The sequence below is a fragment of the Macaca thibetana genome, chromosome 8 (genome assembly GCF_024542745.1).
Source record: "Macaca thibetana thibetana isolate TM-01 chromosome 8, ASM2454274v1, whole genome shotgun sequence".
Taxonomy (NCBI): Eukaryota; Metazoa; Chordata; class Mammalia; order Primates; family Cercopithecidae; genus Macaca; species Macaca thibetana.
The window spans coordinates 38573141-38595797 of record NC_065585.1 but is presented as its reverse complement, the minus strand read 5'-3'; the positions used below and the strand labels follow the sequence as shown (position 1 = coordinate 38595797).

Genomic DNA, 22657 nt, shown 5'->3' with positions numbered 1-22657 from the left:
TGCACTCTTTTTAAAGTTTTAAATAATTTTTTAAAGTTCCCCAATTTTACAAATGGAGTACTCAGAGAGGTAGCTTGCCCAAGATCACCCCTTGGTAAACACTGAAGGTTCTCATAATCCTTAATCTGCTATCTTTCTAAACTGTTTTTCCCCCAGTAGAGACAAATTTGAACTTAATCAGTTTTAAGAACAACTGTCATTCAGTCAAACTATGCTACAAATTGCTTCTCTGCCATTATAATATCTAATCATTTATCTTGGCTAAAGTGCCCGATGGGTGCAGAACCTCACTCACTGACCAACTTGGCTTGAAGCTAGAAGCCCCACTTTCTTCCTTTTGACCCCTCAAAGCACAGCTAAAACAATAGTATAGGTGTGACACATCTAATTGGGGGCTGGAGGCTAGGTAGTAGCAGTGGAGGTGATTACTACAAAGAGCACGAAGCAATTCAAGATCAGTATCGGATACCACTGTTCTTAGGAATTTATTGAGAATCCCCCACCACAAACTTAGACTTCTTGACATGTTGCTGCACCTTCTGCATTTCTTGTGCGAACTATTTTTATAAGCCCCATCCAGCTTCTGACTCTCCAAAAGTGGGGAGTTTATGTACCAGTAGCTCCCCATCTCCCACCTCAGTCTAGGCTCTGTTACATTTATATTTCAATAACTCATTAAGATATTCTACTAAGTAAAGCACAATCCATTCATGATCCCTGCCTTCACTTTTACAAAGGGCTGACTAGAGATTTGAAATCACCATTGCTACCCCCCCCCCCCCGCCCCACAATTCCTAAATTAAATTATCCTACCTCCAACCACCTCAACAAACCCTACATGTTAGGGTTCTCCAGAGAAATAGAACCAACAGGATGCATAGATATAGGGATAGACTATAGAGATGCCCACATGAGATACTCACACACTTAATCTATTTCTACCTGTCCATCTATCTATCATAGACCCCTAGATATTTGAGTGGATTTTGGATGGATGGATGGATGGATGGATGGATGGATGGATGGATGGATGGATGGATAGATAGATAGATAGATAGATAGATAGATAGATAGATAGATAGACAGATAGATAGATAGGTAGGTAGATAGATAGATACATTTATTTTAAGGAATTGGCTTATACAATTATGGGAACTGGCAAGTCCGAAATCCTTAGAGAAAGCTACTGAAAATTCAGGTAAGAGTTAATTTTAAGTCCAAATCCCACAGGGCATGCAAAACAGGCTGGAAACTCAGGCGGGGTTTCTATGTGGCAGTCCTGAGGCCAAATTTCTTCTTCTTTGAGAAACCTCAGTCTTTTCTTTTAAGGCCTTTGACTGATAGGATAAGGTCTAGCCATATTATGGAAAATAATCAACTCTACTCATGGTCCACTGACTTAAACTTTAATCACATCTAAAAAATGCCTTCACAATGTCTGGACTGGTATTTGACCAAACACCTGGGCGTCACAGTACAGCCAAGCTGAGGCCAGGTACTATGAGCGCTCACCTGATTTTTGGTTCTCAGTGAAGGTGCTGTTTTCGTGTAGATAGTTGTTAAATTGGTGTCCCTGTAGGGAGAACAATCCGTGAAGCCTTCTATTCCGCCATCTTGCTCTGCCTGCAATCAGCCTAGTCAAGTTGACATGTAAAATTAACTGTTACACCCTAAATATTTGAGTTCTCATTATGGGCTAGGCACAGCCATGGTCCTGCCTTCAGTGTGCTTAGAGATTAGTTGAAAAGCCTATGTTTCTTTAAAATAGTCCATATCCTCAGAAGAATTCACTTACTGTGTCCCTCAACACTTGTATGCATTGCTATCAGATTTACAGATCTGTTGTGAGAGATGAGCCTCTAATGGGAGCTTTGGCATCATTGTGTTAGAGATAAGAAAGCTCCATCATCCTAGATAGATTTTGAACATGGTGCCAGTTATTAGGAAAAGAAGAAATGTTTTTGTTTGTGGAGGAAGCTTGTTAGCAACTGAGAAGAAACTGTCTTTGGACATAATGGTGGTAGTTGCGTAGTATAATAGAGATGGACATTCCTGGGTTGAAATTCCAGTTCTACCAGCTTTGGACAAAACTATACAGCACTGGACAAAACCTTCCTGTGTCCTGTTCCTTTCCTCATTTATAAAATACGAATAATATTATTTCAAAGCTTTAATGAGAGTCAAATGAAAAAAATACATAAATTTTCCAGCACAGTATTTGGCGCTATTTAAATGGTAGTGTTCTTTCCAGTCAAGGCTCTCTAAGTCACACAAAATTAAAATGGATCCAAGCAAACTCAAAAAAGATAGCAATAGTAATGATTGGGCAAGCAACTGAATTGACAGCCACAGGCCAGGCTCCATGGGTACAGGACTTGGTCCTAGAAAGTCAGGGGCCAAGGTTGGCTCTCTCACCCTCTTCCTCCAAAGCCTTTGACTTCCACTTGGAAATCAGTCTTTTCTATTCTCCTGCCTGTAGCCTAGTTTCTCTCCTTATCCATTAGCTTTCACATGACTTTTGTTGTTCTGACTTCAACTGGGCCCCAGTTCTACATGTCTAGGAATGTTACCCAAGCTTGCATAGCTCCCTTGTTGAAGAGGGGAGTCCATGTTGGCTCTCCATGACCTGTTCCTCAAAGCTGCTGACTACATGATGAGGTCGCACCTGGCACTAAGAGGTGGATTCTGGAGCTCAAAGTGTCAGGTGAGTAACATTCCTAGACATATCTACTCTCTGTAGCTGCAGTGGAATCACATCACATTGAATTTATCCAGGGACTTTAGAACCTAACCCCTTAGAAAGTATAGAATGTGCTTTTAATATTATCATCTAAGCCTCACTATAAGTAAATCTACTAAAATTTTACAGCTTTATATGAAACACAGAACTAAAAAGCAGAGTATACCTACAAACAAACAGAAACACTTTCAAATCCTTATTCACACCTCATTTACCACCAGGGTTTCAGATTATTTTAAAGGCAATAAGTGGATATATTAAGTGTCCAAACATCTGCATATAGACTTTCCTTTAAATCTTCCTTAAAAGAAACTTTAACACACTTAAGAATTTCTCTACAGGTGGTATATATACAAAACCATGCATATGGTATGAATAGATGATTTGAGTACTTTTAAAATCATAAATTTGATAATATAGGTTTTTCAGCTCTTCCATGTTGACTCTAGAAATTACTCCCACATAAGTTGGCAGTCCATGTGATAGGATTATCATGGTTCATTCAGTGGAATATGGCTATTCTGAGTTTTTATCAATGGTGACATTTATTAATTACTGTTTGATCTCATTCGTTGGGTTAATTATATTAGTTTGCTAAAATATATGTTAGAGCTGGAGGAAGTGATCTTACTAAGGTTAATTTAAAAGTCTTAGCTAAAGTTTATGCAACTAATTAGTTTTATAGCCAGTATATTTGGACTCTTACTCTGTGTGCTTTCCCTCATCACTCCAGCATCTGCCTGTAAGGTTTGCTGTATTTCGTAGTCATGGACTGCTGAGTTACTTGAAAAATATAAGCTGTTAAGAGCTTAGAGCTGCAAAACGAGAAAATATAGCTGTGCCAGGACAAGGCCACTGCTATTAATGGAAAGACAGTGTACAACTTGTTGCCTATGTTTGTGACTTAGGGCTAGCGTTCAGCAGGAACACAAAAGAACTTAATTCACTGGATGAATCTCTAATTTATGTGAATTTTTGATGGAACGCTTAGATACCACCATCTTTTCTCTTTCTGTCATATACAGTATTATTATTATTATCATTATTTTGAGATGGGATATTGCTCTTGTTGCCCAGGCTGGAGTACAATGGTGCAACCTCAGCTCACTGCAACCTCTGCCTCCCAGGTTCAAGCGATTCTTCTGCCTCAGCCTCCCTAGTAGCTGGGGTTACAAGTGCATGTCACCACACCCAGCTAATTTTTGTATTTTTAGTAGAGACGGGGTTTCACCACATTGTCCAGGCTGGTCTCGAACTCCTGACTTCAAGTAATCCACCCACCTGGGCCTCCCAAAGTACTGGGATGACAGGTGTGAGCCACCCATATACAGTATTATTGATATCCTCCAAACCAGATAGGATATTTAGCTTTTTGTAAAATTCTATAGGTATTAAAGCTTGCAGCACTAAAAAGCACTGCTTTTGAACTCTGACAGATGCAGACAATTTGTCCAGTAACCAAACTGAGTTTCTTTACTAATATATTTCGATAGCATGACCTTAAACTTGGGACAAAAAGGAGAGAGGAAGAGTTTTATTGAATAAATGTTCCTAGGAAACAGCTGCTTAACAAATGGTTGTACAGCTGTTTGCAATAACATGGAAGAAGCCTATCTTTCGATAATTATGACATAAGTTTTTCTTCTTTGTTCTCCTAGAGTTGTCTGCAAAACGTTTATGTAATATGCCTGAAGGTTATACTAAGAAGGAAGCATTTCAGAAATGATTGAAGCTGGTTATCTGTGTGCAAAAGCCTGTGAGTGTGTTTGTGTGGGCCTGGGCACATGTATATGCCTGTGATTCACACATCTCTTTTCACAAAGGATTTGAGGTCCCTCAGGATGTCATTCATCCTGGGTAAAAGCCACCTCAGATTACAAACAGTTAATAGGTTAGATGCTACATAATGCTCGCTTCAACTTAGATTTTTTAAAATCTTACAAGTTGAAGGAGGTGAGAACCTGGAACTCTTAATTTGCACTGGGGCAAAATTGTTCCTTTGTGCTGAAAACATGCGGCTGACAAGATGCCGCTGGGAAAGCCAAGGTTTTTTAGAAGAGTTTGCTGTATAATTCATAAAGATAAAATCTGTAGTATTTTGTACTTGAAAACTAAAATATTTTAAAAAGACATTATCCAAATTGAAACTCTAGCAGTTAAAACACACAGATAGGGTATGGTTGGCTTTCTGCAGTGCTGATCTGGTTTCTGTCTTAGGTCTATTTGTACAGGACAGATATTCTACTTTCTTCTCCAACAAGACTCAGCCTGGACTTGCCTGGTGACCTGCTTTAATTGAGCCAGCCACATTCTGTAGGGGAAGAGCCAGGCCAGAAATAGCCAGGATTTAATGGTGAGAACAACGGCATTCCTAAAATCCTCAAATCTAAGCTGAGCATGGTGGCTCACACCTGTAATTCCAGCACTTTCGGAGGCTAAGGCAGGTAGATCACCTGAGGTTGGGAGTTCCAGACCAGCCTGACCAATATGGTGAAACCCTGTTTCTACTAAAAAAAAAATACAAAAAAAAAAAATTAGGCAGGTGTGGTGGCGTGCGCCTGTAATCCCAGCTACTCAGGAGGCTGAGGCAGGAGAATTGCATGTACCTGGGAGGTGGAGGTTGCAGTGAGCCAAGATGGTGCCTCTGCACTTCAGCCTGGGTGGCAGAGGGAGACCCTGTCTCCAAAAAAAAAAAAAAAAAAAAAAAAAAAAAAAAAAAAAAAAAAGAAATACGAAAAACACCTCAAATCTGATATCTCCCACTTCCTACTTAGGTTGAAACAACGTAAACACTAAATTTCAAGGAATAGCAATTAGTTATGTGTACAAGAGCCTCTTTGCATCCCTGGTTGTGAGCATCTAATATGAAGTAACTAGTCATCCCAACAAGAAGACAGTCTGTTTTTATTAGACGTGGTTATAATTAATTCTTGTCCCATTTATACCGTGACATCAGTACCTCTAGATGATAACAATGCTGAGGAACTTTCTAAGAAAGATGATGTCTTGAGGCTTCTCACTAGATATTTTGGAAGAATTTGGAGGGAACAAAATAGTGGTTACTATTTGGTATCAGACCAGGGTATGACTTCTCTAAGTCTCTATTTTTATTTTCAATAAAATGTGGATGATAATCCAGTCTCACTATGGGATGCAAAGTGTTTACCAGATGTATTATGTTTCCTATTGCAGTTCTAAAAAGTCATGCAAAACTTAGTGATTTAAAACACAAATTTATTATCTTAAGTCCCGACATTATGAAGTCCAAAATGCATCTCACTGGGGCTAAAGTCGAGGTGTCAGTAGGTCTGTGCTCCTTTCTAGAGGCCCCAGGGGAGAATCCATTTTCCTGCCTTTTCTAGCTTCTAGAGGCCTCCTACTTTCCCTGGCTCTAGGCCACCTACCATGGTCAAAGCCAGCAATGTCCCAGCAAGTCTTTCTTACAGCATGTCACTATGATACTCTTTATTTATTTATTGAGACAGAGTCCCACTCTGTTGCCCAGGCTGGAGTGCAGTGGTGTAATCTCAGCTCACTGCAACCACCACCTCCCAGGTCCAAGTGATTTTCCTGCCTCAGCCTCCCTAGTAGCTGAGATTAGAGGCATGTGCCATCATGCCTGGCTAATTTTTTTGTATTTTTACTAGAAACAGAGTTTCACCATTTTGGTCAGGCTGGTACCAAACTCCTGATCTCAAATGATCTGCTTGCTTCAGCCTCTCAAAGCGCTAGGATTATAGGCATGAGCCACTGCACCTGGCCACTATGATACTCTTGATATCATATGATAGCTCTTGCTTCCCTCTTCTACTTGGACCCTTTTGATTACAATGGGCCCACCTGGATAATCCAGTATAATTTCCCATCTCACAGTCAGCTGCAACCTTAATTCCATCTGCGTCCTTAATTTCTTTTTGCCAAGTAAGGTAACATTCACAGATTCCAGGGATCAATACAAGGATATTTTTTAGGGGTCATCATTCTGCCTACCATGTTGGAGTACCTGCTACTAAATAAAAACACCAGGAATGGTAGTTTTTGCTGTTCTTAACCCAAAGGAAGAAAGATCCCTTCTCTGAATGGGTTTTGTTGTTTAGGTAAGAAAATGCCAACTGACCAATGTCCCAGAAACCAAATGGGCGTAGAGCCCCAGCATGCTTCATTTCAACACCTTTCACAAACAGTAGTTTTGGCATTTTGCCTACCAAGCTGAAAAACAAAGAGCGGGGTTGTTACGTCTGACCTAAATACACATGGTCTGTAACTTTCCATACCTCTTCCCTTCTTGAAGATATTTTACTGCTAGGGTATCACCTTATTTACATGTAGCTGACTCCTCAAAAGTGGAACTTGAATGCCAGCCATTCTGTCGAGCTTGAAGCGCCACAATCCAGCTGTGAGCTAGGCAGCTTTCCCCTTATATTCTGTGTGCCTCTGAAAACATCTCCAGAATTCAAATGACCATTTTGACGTAAGTTATCCCTTCCTCCCTGCTGGTTGCAAGGGCAGCACCACTCTTTCTGCCATGCGTAAGTCAACATTTGGAGTCACTCGCCCTCTTGTACTAACACTTCCACAGTTCTCTCAACTAGCCTTCCTCACTGTGCTATCCAAGTTCAAGGATTGCTTACCCTTATCTGGACCACAGGCAAAGCCTCTGAACCATCTCCTGCCTTCCTTCCTTCACTGATTTCTGTCATCACTCCCTGGAGGTCTCAAGTCCCTCCTTCTCATCTCTTCTTCCTTAAATCAATCCTTCTGCCTTAAATCAGCCCTTCTGCTTAGCATTAAATAAGTCTTTGTCAGCATGCCGAAGGGTGCAGGGAACTATTTTTAAGCAGCTAGCATATGCCAGACATTGTGCTTAGACATTTTGCATACATTATCTCATTTAATCCCAACTTAATGCCCTGGCAGGTAGATGTTATTTCCTCTTTTATTCCTCTTCTTTTTTTTTTTTTTTACTAGTGAGGTAACTGGGACATACAGAACTTTATGTAATTCAGCCAAAGCTACATCGTATGTAGCAAAGAGAGAATTCAGACTCGGCTGTGTCTTACTTCAAGTCTCTAGTTTCACCACTACATTAGACCCTTGTCATTTGACCTTGTTTGAAAGTATCTATTTTATTAGGCTGGGCACTGGGCACTGTGGCTTATTTCTGTAATCCCAGCACTTTGGGAGGCCAAAGCAGGATTATAGCTTGAGGCTGGAAATTTGAGGCCAACCTGACCAATGCGGTGAGACCCCCATCTCTTTAAAAAAAAAAAAATGATTTTTTTAAAACTGGTCAGGCATGGTGGTATGTGCCTGTAATCCCAGCTATTCAGGAGGCTGACGCAGAAGGATCACTTGAGCCCAGGAGGTCAAGGCTGCAGTGAGCTGTGATTGCATCACTACACTCCAGCCTGGGTGACAGAGCGAGACCCTGTCCTCTGTCTCTAAAAAAGCAACAAACAAACAAAAATGATGAAAAAAATATTCATTTTATCAAGGCCTACCTATGCTCATGTACTTTAGGGGCAAATCTTTCGGTGGCCTAATGACAAGCATATTATGGTTGGGTCATCTTGGTGGTGGTTTCTGTGGGCAGCTAAAGACTGCTATGTGTACTATTTTTTATCAGAGATCTAGTACTGTCAGACATCTCCCTTTGAAGTGGCTTGTAGATTAATCCAGGTACATTTCTCATATTTTTTGAAAAGGATGGGTTCTGAGGGAAGGAAGTAATTTTTCTATATATGAGTGACTTTGAGCCACAGTAAGTTAGAGTTCTTGTGGAGGTAAATAATCTTGATAAATCTGTTCTTTTGTCATTAGAGATCAACTCTCAGTACCCAGTGACAGGCCCAAACATGCTTTTATTCTTTGACCAAAACACCCACAAAGGAAACAGAAACCAGTTGAGCAACTTTGCAAGTGGGTGCAGAAGTATTCCTATAAATAAAGCTTCTCATTGTGCTTCTCTGGTCATGTTAGGTTTGGAATGCTGATGGGTTTATATCGTCCTACTCTGAACTCTTAGTGACAACATTGTGAATTTAGTTCTAGCTGATGCCTGCTGCATTGCATTTTTTAATATTTGAATTCTGCTACTCCTTAAAGGTGACTGAAATCATAAAGCCCACTTTATAGAATGAACTTTGTTCGCCACTTACCACTCCACCATATGCTTTCCTGATTGCTTTCTCTTTTTACTTTCTTGAAGAGAGAAAAACATAACATAACTCAAAATCTTAGCTGATCTTAGTAAAAGGAAGACTGTGTGGGCAGTGGGGCGTGGTGGGTCATGCCTGTAATCCCAGCACTTTGAGAGGCTGATGGGGGAGGATCACTTGAGCCCAGGAGTTTAGGACCAGCTTGGACAACAAAGAGCCCATCTCAAAAAAGTAATAATAATAATAACAACAATAATAATAATAAAAGGAAGAGCACTTTCTGGGCCTTGAGAAGTTTTCTTGCTCATAAAGAAGCATCAAAGCAAATGCTATATACACAGGAGGTCAGTTTGGGCAACTCTTTTTATATTCACATAGTAGGCTTTGATTCTAAGTAGATAATAGAAAAGTTGTAAGAAATGGTCTTCAGTAATATAAGGAAATACTCTTTCAAACCTGTTACTTTTTTATCGGAAGGAAAATGTAAACAGGATCAACTATTCTACATAGGTCTTAGGTTTTTGTGTAGTTGTGAAAACAACATAGCAGAGGAATTAAGACTTTAACCTGAAAATTAAAAGTGCTCTCTGGAGTCATTATTGGGTTAATTGTCAAAATTAGAATGCAGATGATAGATTATAGAAAAGTATTCTATTAATGTGAAATTTTCCAAAGTTGAAAGCTCCACTGTGATTATGTAAAAGACTACCCATATTTATAGGACATATACATTTCCTATTTAGAGGTAAAGGTCTATGATGCATGTAATTTACACTTAAACGGTTCAACAAATGTATGTGTATGTGATATGTAAATATAATACACACACACACACATTTATGAGAGAAAGAGAGAGAACACAAATGTAAAGCAAATGGGATAAAGTATTAACAATAGTCAAATATAGGTAAAGAGTATATGTTTTTCCTAAACAATATCCATTCACATCTGTGGGAAGATGATGCTCAAATTTAAATTTCCAGCCCAGAAGATTATCATAAACTCTAGACACATAAATCCAATTGTTCGCTAATAATATATGGTAAAATATTTCACAGGTATTTTAAAATTAACCTTTTGAATTTTTGTTTTTTATAATTTACCCCTTTAAGCCAGTTGCCTTCAGTGTTCTCTGGCACCAAATTAGATTCTTTCCTCTCCCTCCCAAGCCCCCACCAACACTGCTACAATGCAAAAATTCTGTCTATTCAACCCTGCAGATTCTCTTCAGTTGATCCACTTCTGTCAATCACTGCTGCTGCCATTATTCAGCTTCATATATCACACAGTTTATAATCATCACCTTCTAAGTAGTCTCCTACATTCAGGATGTGCCTCCTCCAATCCATCTTCTTATTTGCAGCTAATTTCTGCTGTTCAAATCTGATCTTGTTCATGCTCTGCTTAAAAGCCGAAGTATCTCTCTGTTACCCTCAGATCAAAATCCAAATATGCAAAATCGTTACAGTGCGTGTGAAGGCACTGGTTCTTGCTTAATTTTCTAACCTCATCTCTCTCCTCTCACCCTACCATCGTTTATCTTATCCTCTCTCATACCAAGCCCCAATCTCACTCAACTCCTTTCAGTGGAAGTTCCTCTGGCTGCCAGGCCTCTGCCCGTGCTAGTCTCTCTGACTTGAGCACTTTCCTTTTTCTGTGCTTCCAACTACCTTTTCAATACATAATCCTACTTGCCTGATTTACTCCTTCCTCCTTTAAATCCCAACTTAGATGATATTATTCTAAGAAACAATCATGACATCCCAAGTCTGATCCAACCAATAATTAGATGCAAATTTAAAATAAAGTAATAAGATTCTGCCTTTTTTTTTTAACTAGCATAAAGCATGTACACAGTCTTTCAGTCAATAAGGTTTTCCTTAAATATTTATTGAATATCTATTCTATGCCCAGCAACTTCTGATTGGGTCATTGAACAGATATTTATTGATTGATCTCCTACAGTGTTCCAGACACTATTTTGGAAGCAGTGAACATTCTTAGAACTTAGATTCTAGTAGAGGTGACTAATCACAGACAATTAGATGGGTAATATCAGTTAGTGATAAGTGGTATGAAGAAGAAACACACACAGGGTGTTGACTTAGATACAGTAGTCAGAGAACACCTCTCCAAAGAGGAGGTATGTAAGCCGGGACCTAAATAGAATGGCAGAGCAAGGGCTGCCCAATGTCTGGGGAAGAGCATTCTAAGAAAAGAGAAACTGCAAGTGCAAAGGCTTTAAGACAGGAGCATGCTTGGTGCATTCAAGGACCAGAAAAGAGGCCTGTCTGTGTTCAATTTAGTGAGCAAGATATGTTGGTGGAAAGGAGTCCTGAGGGCCAGAACCTGGAGTGTTGAGCAGTGAATCTGCTTTGTCAGGTTCAGTTTACTCTGTATGGATTTCAGTTGTCCTAATAACTTTGTGAGTGAATGCAGAACACAAACTGGGCTGCATTTTTTATGGGGGTCAAGGATGATCAAAGGAGAGCATCTCTAGTAAAAAGTTATTTCCCTAAGGGTTAAAGACTGAGAATTAGATAGACCCTGGAGAACCAGAAGGGTGATGTCAGAAAGGTAGAAGTAAGTAGATCAAAGTGCTTGTCCCACGCAAACTGGCAGTGCCAGTCAGAGCGTCTTGGCATCTAATCTCTCCCCTCTGCCCTTTCCCACCTGCATTCATTCCCAACTGTTCCAAAATTAACTTAGAACATCTTCATTCTTTGCCAGCATTAAGTGGGGATGGAGAGTCCTGTTGCCTGTAAACAGCAGTGACTTTTGTAAGGAAGTATAACACATTGTTTAAACAAATAAAATAATGAATTCAGTTTTTACATCAGCTTTCAGCACAGTGGCCATTTAAATAGACCAAATGTAGTGTAATTTTAATTTCCATATCTTTGTATGGTAAAAACATGTAAAAACAAAAATAATAGGTCGTTCTGTTTTGCACGAGAACTGCCTTATTTCTAGGATTAATCTGTATGACTGAGAGAGTTTGAATTATTTTCCAAAAGGATAGCTTTGCATTTTCTTTTCTTGTTAATCAGTCTCTACTCATTTCATAATTTCCTCCTTCAGTTTTTTTTTTTTTTTGGATTTGATCTTTGCTTTTTCCCTTTTCTCATGTTCATACCTTTAAGATTGTCTACCTTTTGTAGAAAAAAAAACATTATTCTGATAGGAATACTCTTTCAAATTTGTGTGAAAGAAATGTAAATACATACATAAGATAGAAGGAAAACTGGAGAAGAAAATAATATGGAAATGAAATAGTATATATAAGGCATGTAGGTTAAGTCCAGTGAAACTCTGTAAGGTGAACATATACACTATGAAGCAGTCTCCAAAGCATGATTGATGTAAGTACTTAAACAATAACCTTATATAATTTTGGGGGTATAATAACCTTCATATATAACTTGTTACATATGTAACTATCATTCATTTTCTTCAGATGACTTTTTATAGAAGCTTGAAATCAAGCTCAAGACTCATTTCTCATTATGATCTGAGAATTTTTTCTTTAATTCATTTCCTTTCTGCATCTCTTATGACAATTTTGTATTTTCTAAGTCAGATAGTTAAGAAACTCTTTGTTTTCAGAAGTTCATCATAATGCTTTTCTATGTGTTTAGGACTGTATTAACATTGTTTATTTTGACAGAGCAGGCAAAATGTGAAATATCTACATACACTTTTATGGCTCTCACTTCTTGAAAATTTTAAAGCTAGCATTCACTGAGTATTTATTACATTCCAAGTACTATTCTAAGTACCTTACATATATTAAATACTTTAATTCTCACACAGCCCTATGAATACTAAGATTCTAGTTTTCCAGGTGATAAAACTGAGAGGCAGATGGGTTAAGTAATTGGCCCTACACCTCAAGGCTAGAAAGTGAAGGAACTGAGATTTGAACCCCGGTCAACTATCTTCAGAATCGTAACTGCTCATCCCTCTGCAACATGTGCTTTCAGACAAGCATTAGCCAGTGCAGCTCAGGGAAAACAGGAGGCAAGCTGACTACTTATGCAGGTTGCTGAGAAATATAACAGGATGGAAGAACAGAATGGAAAACATGCTTCTTACCTAATATGAGACATTTTTCCCTAGCGAAAACAGAACTTTGGCTATTTTCCTTCAGGCAGAAGAAAATATGTTCACACAGAGGGAAAGAGGAGGAAATGGAAAGGGCTGTTTGGATCAGATGACTGAATCACCAGTAACCCGAGTGCCAAGCGTAGGCTGGCCTCAAACATATAGTTGCTCAATAAACTTCATTTTCATTGCATGCTGTCTGACCTGGTTTAGTGAAGGCTCTTTAATGGAATCTAAACTTATAGGAATTTTGTGATGTATTTAATTTCCACAAAACCTAACATACTTGATATGTCTTTTTTTTTTTTTTTTTTTAGTTTTTGAGTCGGAGTTTCACTCTTGTTGCCCAGGCTGGAGTGCAATGGCACCATCTTGGCTCACTGGAACCTCTGCTTCCCAGGCTCAAGCAAGTCTCCTACCTCAGCCTCCCAAGTAGCTGGAATTACAGGCATGTGCCACAACACCCGGCTAATTTTTGTATTTTCAGTAGAGACAGGGTTTCGCCATGTTGGCCAGGCTGGTCTCCAACTCCTGACCTCAGGTGATCTGCCCACATCGGCCTCCCAAAGTGCTGGGATTACAGGCGTGAGCCATTGCACCTGGCCTGTTATGTCCTGTCCGTATCAGCCAACCATAGTTGTTAGTAAAAGTAGTTCAAAATTTCTCCTAAGAATTGCTCTTAAATACCTACTCTCTTCCCTTGAAAATGAGTTAACTACTTAGTAAGTAACCTTTCTCACAGAAAAACTAGATGTTTTCTCTGGACTTCTTTCCCTTGCAGCCATCCCCTGGAGAGCCTTGTTTTAGAACTGACACCATTTATATGGCTTGGCATCTTGACCGCATTTGTTTCCCCATCTGGCACTTCTTGGGGGAAAGTGTTCATTTTGGTGTTCTGCGGAGTGCATTTTGAGAAACGTGTACACACTACAAGTGAAATTCACATCTCAGGCTAAGACTATACCCTCAGCATTGCAATGTGATATTAGCAAAAGTGCTTTTATTATCCTACCTGCCAACAATTCACATCTATAATTAGGAAAACTGCATGATTTCAAAATTACCCAAGTCTTGGAAAGACTTGTTTTTACCATATGTGTTTCTGTTGTAAAAGGTCCATTATTTTCACCCTCTTAAAAAAGGTTCAGTTTGATCAAGTTCTAATTATATTCTCAAGCACATTTTTCCATCCCATAAAAATAAATCCATAAACCTAGACATTTAAGTCACATTATCAATATACATGGTCAATCTACATGGTATGACAACAGATATAAGGAAAATAGATAATTCAACTAGGATATAAAGAACCAACTTAGAGTAAAATACATAACTAAACTAGAAAAAGAATCTACAATAAAAACTAGAGATGTAGAAGCAAGAGCATTTTTGACTGCCGTAAATCAGAGCTTCTTAGCAACCCACATCCCAAAAATGGTAGATAGCCAATATTTGTCAGAAATGATGTTGATTGTATACCTAGTGGACAGCTCTAAGCACAACTATAAGATTGATTTGGTTTTACAAAACTTTGAAAGAAGTAAAGTTAACTGACCAGTGACTCGAGTCTAGCTCCTATCAGATTCCTAATGAGAGCAAAGAATAAAGAACAAATGACCAAATATTGGGAAATATGTATCTTATAGATACGGCATGTAGATAAATAGATATATTTACTTTTATACATACCGTCATATGACCAATTCATAGGCGTGTTTGATATGGCGGTGTGTATGTGTATGGTTGTATAACTCTCTTATCCATATTCAGACACAATGTAAATGTAGATAGTATTACTATACCATCTATGTGAGATGTAAATATTGTAAAAGCCTTCCTTTGCATATTCTGCAGATGCTAAAAACCACCTGTATTTATGTTTTGTTTGGGTGTTGCTTCTGTGTGTATGAGTTTTATTGTTACATGAAGTCTTGCTTTAAAAAAGAGCCAATTTGACTGAGCCCTGTCATCCTAGCACTTTGGGAGGCCAAGGCTGGTGGATCACTTGAGCTCAAGAGATCAAGACTAGCCTGGGCAACATGGGGAAAACTAGGCCAGGTGTGTTGGCTCATGCCTGTAATCCCAACACTGGGAGGCTGAGGCAGGTGTATCACTTGAGGTCAGGACTTTGAAAACAGCCTGACCAACATGGTGAAACCCTGTCTCTACTAAAAATACAAAAAATTAGCCAGGCATGGTGGCACATGCCTGTAGTCCCAGCTACTCTGGAGGCTGAGGCAGGAGAATCACGTGAACTCAGGAGGTAGAGGTTGCAGTGAGCCAAGATTGCGCCACTGCACTCCAGCCTGGGCAACTGAGTGAGACTCTGTCTCAAAAAGAAAAAAAAAAAAAAAAAAAAAAAAAGCTGGAATGGTGGCAAGCACTTATAGCCCCATAGCCCCAGCAACTCAGGAGGCTGAGGTGGGAGGATGGCTTGAGTCCAGGAGGCAGAAGTTGCAGTAAGCCGAGATCACGCTGCTACTCTCCACCCTTGGCAACAGAGCCAGAACCTGTCTCAAAAAAAAAAGAAAAACAAAAGCCAATTCATTCTTGCTTTCTGCCTGCTGCTATTGTTTCCCAGAAGTCTGCAGCTATGCTGAATGATTTGAACATGAACATCAAGGCATCTTCAAAACATTTCTGCTCTCTCCTTATGCTCACCATATAAAGCTGCAAGGAAACATTGTGTCATTAATTTTCTATACATAGCCTGCTTGGCAAATCTTGGAGAATAAGCAGCATCTCCCAGGGTGGTTGTGTGCATAACATGAGAATATTCGTTGAAGCACTTTGTAAACATAAAACATTACACATAGTAAGTCATTGTTATCATTGGCATTACTTTAATGTAGTAGAATGGAATCCAGGACTGGAATCAGCCAGTCATGTCACTAAGGAAGAGAATGGAAATTAATATCCAATTAAACACCTTCTTTTTTTTTTTTTTGAGATGGAGTCTTGCTCTGTTGCCCAGGCTGGAGTGCAGTGGCGTGATCTTGGCTCACTGCAAGCTCCGCCTCCTGGGTTCACGCCATTCTCCAGCCTCAGCCTCCCGAGTAGCTGGGACTACAGGCGCCCGCCACCATGCCCGGTTAATTTTTTGTATTTTTCTTTTTTTTAGTAGAGACAGGGGTTTCACCATGTTGGCCAGGCTGGTCTCCAACTCCTGACCTCAGGTGATCTGCCCACATCAGCCTCCCAAAGTGCTGGGATTACAGGTGTGAGCCACTGTACCAGGTCAACCACCTTCTTATAGCAGAGTACCAGAAGCTTAACTAGAAGTTTTACATCAGCTATCTCATGTATTGAATAGTATTCATAGGGAATACTGGGACTCTTAAAGGAACCAAATAGAGTTTGTAGTTAATACAGATGTAGCTCCATAGAGAAGATTAGACATCATGAATTTTCATTTGAGAATGAATCAGCTTGCCAATTTATATCATTTTCCTGTAAAAGCTTATTGGCTTGGTCATGTACTTTACTAGTCAATGGCTACTTATTATGGAGCTGTCAGAACTTGGCCAAGACCATAAGCTCTATATTACATGCAAAATCTTAGTATTATTACTATTTATACAACTTCAGCGTTGTGAACTGGTGGCAACATGAACTCCATTTTCTTCATGATCATTGTCATTTCATCACCTTGTACTAACTGTGCACGTGGTTTTTGACAATTTGTTTATCTTTTAAACTTACCCCTGAAGCCCACCTGTTTGGGCATCCATTAGTTCTTAGACTCACAAAGATCTTTACCCACTGAGTTGATATTGTCTGTTCTCAATGGTTGTGATCTCTGCCCTCAAATAAAATATGATGTTACAGCATGTGTGTATCTCAGTGAGTTGCTGCTGAAGGGTTTCATAAAATGTGATGACAGGAAAGAAGGAAAGGCAGACTTCCACCACAATCTTTTCCAGGATTCTAAAGTTTAAGGACATGAACACTAAGTCAGAAGCAGCCAGGCTATAGGTGCTGCCCTTTGCTTCTACCGGGATAACAGGGAATGTGGATTAAAAGGGGACTAAGGGCTCATGCCTGTAATCCCAGTGCTTTGGGAGGCCAAGGTGAGTGAATCACCTGAGGTCGGGAGTTCAAGACCAGCATTAGCAACATAAGGAAACCCCACCTCTACTAAAAATACAAAAATTAGCCGGGCATGATGGTGTGTGCCTGTAGACCCAGCTACTTGGGAGGCTGAGGCAGGAGAATGGCTTGAATCCAGGAGGCAGAGGTTGCAGTGAGCGGAGATGAAGATGGCAGCACTGTACTCCAGCCTGGGTGACAGAGCAAGACTCCCTCTCAAAAAAAAGGGGGGGGTGGGTGCTAAGTACAAAGAAGGAAGTTATTACTACTTTTATCCATTCATTTAATTACTAAGCAGTGAGCGCTGTTGTGTGGACTTTCCTCTTGCCCTCCTAAGGAAGAAAGACAAAAAAACTATAATGCAAAGCAGTGTGAACTATATCCATTATGATGCAACTGGAAGTTCTGGGTGCAAAAAGTCGAAATTATGTTCTGACAATGGCTAGCAGTATTTACGTATCGATAAAGGTACAAAACACCAGCCTGGTTCATACTCAGCTTATCAAATCTACTACCTGTTGTTGCTATTAGGACTATGAAATAGAGATTTGTTAAAGGTGCCCATGCCATTTATTTACTTTATGATAAGAAATTGTGCAGAGGCTAGATATTGAGTCTTATGATCTCACTCCATGATAGACTTTACAGGGCCAACTTAGTAATGTATCATACAGAGCATGTGGTCGTCACCATTTCTAAAATGTTCAGTGAGCCAAGAGCAAGTCCACAGTCACAGGGCAGGTGCAGTGAGTTTCCTGTGTGCAGAAACATGAACTTCTGAATCTTGCACACTGCCACCAGGGGTCAGGGACCGGGCTGGAAGAGAAGGCACTCTGGCAGAAAGGAAGTGTTATATTACCCTGAGAAGCACAGGAACCAAAATTCCCGTCTCCTCTTCTTGAAAGCAGCTCACTGCTAGCTGAGCAAGGTTCGAAGGAAGGACCTTAGAAATGTTCTGCCAGCGCAAAGGTATGTGTAAGTGCTCTTTTAGTGGCTTTAAATAAGTTATTTTGGAAAGTCAGATACAGCGGACATTAAAGGGCACACTTTGTGTTGCATTTTCAAATTCCAGATGAGCTGTATGGATCTATGACGATGCAGTTGGAGGTTCTATAGCTACTGCCTCCAAAATGCGAATGTTTGGTTGGGGAGGTTAGGAGGGATTAAACTCTGTCAGAACACTTAAATCTAAATAGAATATCTTTTTAAAAAGATTTTACATATGTGTAAATTATTTCTCTATGATTTGCTGTAGGTACTGCTGCTAATTATGATTCCATAAGTACTCCCAGAAATAGATTCAGACAAAATAATTTTGAGTCTCTTCATGTCCAGTGATTTATTTTTTATTCATTCATAGGACATTTTTCGGTAAGATTTCCATGTTGCCTTACCTTATTCTTCACTCAAAAATTGTCCCTAACTCGGGTAATGGCAGTGATCAAGTCACATGCTCTCACTTTTGTCACCACTGTATTCTGGGTTTCAAAGACTTGTAATTCATTTCATTAAGACTCTCCACACGATCCTCGTAAACATTTGCTTAAATGTCTTTGTTCTTCATTAGTGTTTTATTACGTTACATTCTCTAGGCTCCAGAAAAATGAGGCGAGAAATAGGAGGAATTTTTTTTCCCTTTTTTCTTTTTTTTGGTTGAAGTTTTGGTCAAACAAGCCAAAATAACATTATCTTTAATGGATCGACCTGTACTTTTAAATGGAAGGAATAAAGATATAAAAAGAACTGAGGCGTGTAAGTAACCTCTTTGATTTTTAATGGCATGCAGCAGATGGAATTCATTATTGACTTTTAAAAATGAAATTGCTCTGCATTATTATTTATTTATAGTTTTCCTTTCAAAAGAAGTAATTACCATTACTAGGTTAGTTTTTCCTCAATCACAAGCAACTGTGTGACAGTATCAGAATGTATAATATACTTTACCACTTATTTAGTCATGAGGCTAAATGATGTTGCAGGATATTATCCCTTTTTAAATTAGTAATAAATGTATGGGTATAATGCACAACTAAGAGGTTGAGTATCTTTTCTTTTTATTTGGGTAATTTCAAAAGCAATTATTTCACATCATAAGGTAATTTATTTATGAAATTCTCATTGCTGAAACAAAAGTGTTTTTAATTAGAAATAATCTAATTTCATTTTTCCAGTTCGGCACCCAGATACTGTGATGATAGTCAAAATTTATGCAAATTACCAAGTGAAATGTTTAGGTGATTGGTTTTGAGCCCAAACAATTTTTTAAATTTTAATCACAAATTCTAAAACTTTTCAGTCATTGGGGAGGTTGATAACCAGTCATAACAAAATTTAATTTTTAAGCAATGCCAAATATTTAATCAATTACATCTAGTTCAAATTTGAGAGGTATTAAAATTGCCTTTGTAATAAAAAAATACACAAGAAAGGAGAAAATTTTCTGGTGTTAAATACGGAGCTGTCAACGTTATAAAAATGTATGAACCCCTTTTCAAAGCTGATGTTTTAAGGTATCATTTCATATACAGGACAGCATTTATATTTAATAAGATCAGGAGATTTGGCATGAGCAGGATTCAAACCACTTTTGAATTTCAATGAAACTCCTGGTTCAATTAGATCCCTCTTCCCATCCTTCTTACCTCTTCCCAGCCTATCCTCCTTTCCCCTAGCTGCTTCCGCCTCTGTACTCCTCTCTCTCCTCCTCCCTCCTATGCCTTATATCCTCTTGGCACTTTTACACTGAGACATCATTTTCTACAAGTGGATCTGCTGTCTTCAACAGTGGTCATTGTTGTGAGACTGAAGGATAGCAATGAATATTTCATATATAGCACTTAAACCTCTTCATCTAGATTATGCATTTTGCTTCATTGTACCCATCCATAGGCACTTAATAAGTGCTTATTGATTGCCTAGTGAGATTGTATTATAACTGATTTTGAGAATTTTCATACCCTCTGCAGTTACTAGTGCTATATTTCTTTGATTCTAAGATGTACATTTTTTTCACATTTTACCTTTTTAAAATCTAAAATCACCTTGTGATCAAGGTATATTGTGATTTAATTGACAGATTTTTTTTTTAATCTTTCTTTCTTGGTCGTGCATCTCACAATCAGTGGTATCTTAGATTGATGAAATGCAGCAGTGAAAATATATACCTAAGTCTGTGACTTGTATAATATGTTAAAGGCCATATATTTGGAACTTCATAAAGTCTTCTTTTTTTCTTATGTGGTTTATCTGGGGCCAATTTTGGTCTCTCCTCACTACATTCTTCTACTCTGGCTTCCTGGCACTGTGGTTCTAACTGTTCTTAGGCCACTGTCTTGACTGAACTCCCTGGAAAATACTCAGAGAATTTTATTAGTAATTACCAACATTCAACCGTAATGCAATGGACAGGGAACACGTTTTTAAAACTGAAGACCCATGTTCAAGTTATGTTTCTGCTCATTAAAAGCTATTTGTATTTAGCAATCTGATAATTATTCCCAGAGCTTCAAATTACACATCTAAAAAAGGAAATAATACAAATAATTTCTTCATCTATGAATTAAGACAATTAGTAAAAAATATTGTACCAGTAAAACTATTGAAAATGAAATGTGTACGACAGTATTTTTAAGCCATGAGGTACTGTTAAATTATAAATCATAAGGATCAACATTAAATGAAACATTATTAGAAATGTGTGAGTAGACAGGGAAAGGAAAGAAGGAAAAATTATATAATTCATTCCAAATTAGAGAGTTTTAAATTATCATTGGAAATGATGATATGACCCATTAACTAGCTTTCTGAATTTAGAGAACTGTGAAATCTATCTTCAGATTATTTCTTGCATATCAGAGTCTGGTCTGTTCTGAATTCCAGTGCTGAATGCATGCCAGTCTCTGAGAGCTTGTATCCTTTACTGAATTAGCAAGCCACAACCCACAGTATCTCTGTGGTATTACAAATAAAAGAGATTACTTAGATTCCCCAATTCCTTTCCTGCCTTGATTCTTTCCATTTAAAAGTGAGACCCCTGTCTCTACAAAAAATTAAAAACTAACTGGGCATGGTGGTGCATGCCTGTAGTCCTAGCTACTTACAAGACTGAGTGAGAGGATTGCTTGAGTCCAGGAGTTCCAGGCTGCAGTGAGCTGTGACAGCACCACTGCACTCCAGCCTGGGCAACAGAGTGAGACTCGGTCTCTAAAAAAAAAAAAAAAAAAAAAAAAATGAATTTTATTGTTTTTCACAGTTTCAAAAACATACAATAAGAGTAAAAAAAAGACTTGTTATTATTGCATCTTTAAAAGACAGGATACTTCAATGGCACTTGAAAGAGTACTGTTGAATAGAATTCAATTGCTATAGTAACTATAAAACACAAGATTATCCATTAAAAGTTAATATATTTAGTGTATGTATTACTTTTGAGCATAGGGATACTTTGAAGAGGCAAGAATAAATAAAAGAAGGAAATGCTGTATTAAAGGTATGTGCAGGTTAAAAGGGGAATTGAAGCAGAGGGAATTCTTAGTCATTACTTGAAAATTCTGGTTTTCTCCTATACTGTATGTGTCAGTGGAAAGTCTTTTAATATCTCATTTAAGTCACTTTATTTCCAAAGACCACAAGTTATGACTCTGACATGAACATTTAATCGTATGCTGGGGTTTAAAAAATGTTTCCATTTCAATATATTATTAATAAAGACAAACACATCAGGCCCACTTGATGTTAACTGCTATACTTGGTGCTTTTCATTCACCAATTCATTAACATGTTGACACATTTTAGCATAATAATATATTATTCATACATTAAACTATATTCTTATTTCCATTAATGGAATTATCATTTCTCTAGCTATTCAGGCCAGAAACATTGGTGTAATTCTAGGCCTTCTCTTTCTTACTGACCCTGCATCCAATCAGCCTAGAGATCCTGTTGGCTCTCTTCTCAGAATAAATCCAAAATCTGTCCAGCCCTTACCACTTGCACCGCTTCCTCCTCGGTCCAAATACCATCATCTTTTGACTGCACTGTGGCAAGAGGCTCCTGACCGCTGTCCCTGCCTCTGCTCTTGCTCCCCAATCCCCACCCCAGTCACTTTTCAGTGAGGCAACTGGGAGGAATGTGGTTCAAACATGAATCTCATTGCATCGCTCCTTTGTCCAAACCCAAAGTCCTAATCATGGCCCACAGGGCCCTAACTGATCACCCCCAACAACCACACACATACACACACACACACACACACACACACACACACACCCCTACCTTACTTCATATAATTCCCCCGCCATTACTCCACTCCGACTTCAGTGGTTTCTTTGCTATTCCTTGAACACACCACACGTGCTTATTTCTCAAGGCCTTTGCAATTTTTGTGCCCTCTACCTTGAAGGCGCTCCCCCTAGAGATCCATGTGGCCAACTTCCTCACTTTCTTTGGGTTCTTATAAAATTGTTTTTCAGTGAGACCTTCCCTGACCACCGTACCTAAAATTTCAAATTCCCTGCCCATCAACAGTTCACATGCACTCTTCTCTGCTTTTCTTTTTTCCTCC

At 38.8% G+C, this 22657-nt stretch overlaps 1 protein-coding gene across 7 annotated transcripts in view; it reads left to right on the top strand.

Annotated features, from left to right (window-relative positions):
- The window catches only part of OXR1 (oxidation resistance 1), a 382402-nt gene that overhangs the window by 231070 nt on the left and 128675 nt on the right, over positions 1–22657 (top strand). Inside the window, exon 1 of one of the 7 annotated variants that reach the window (XM_050802207.1) lies at positions 17315–17325. The exons of 5 other annotated variants lie outside the window; for them this stretch is intronic. Coding sequence is in view for 1 of the 2 variants with exons in the window: in XM_050802212.1 (XP_050658169.1) it covers positions 18042–18060 (19 nt within the window). In the remaining variant the exon portion in view is untranslated. Of the gene's footprint in view, positions 1–17314; positions 17326–17372; positions 18061–22657 lie in introns of those variants that run through there. One more of the 7 variants, XM_050802212.1, reaches the window with a different exon arrangement.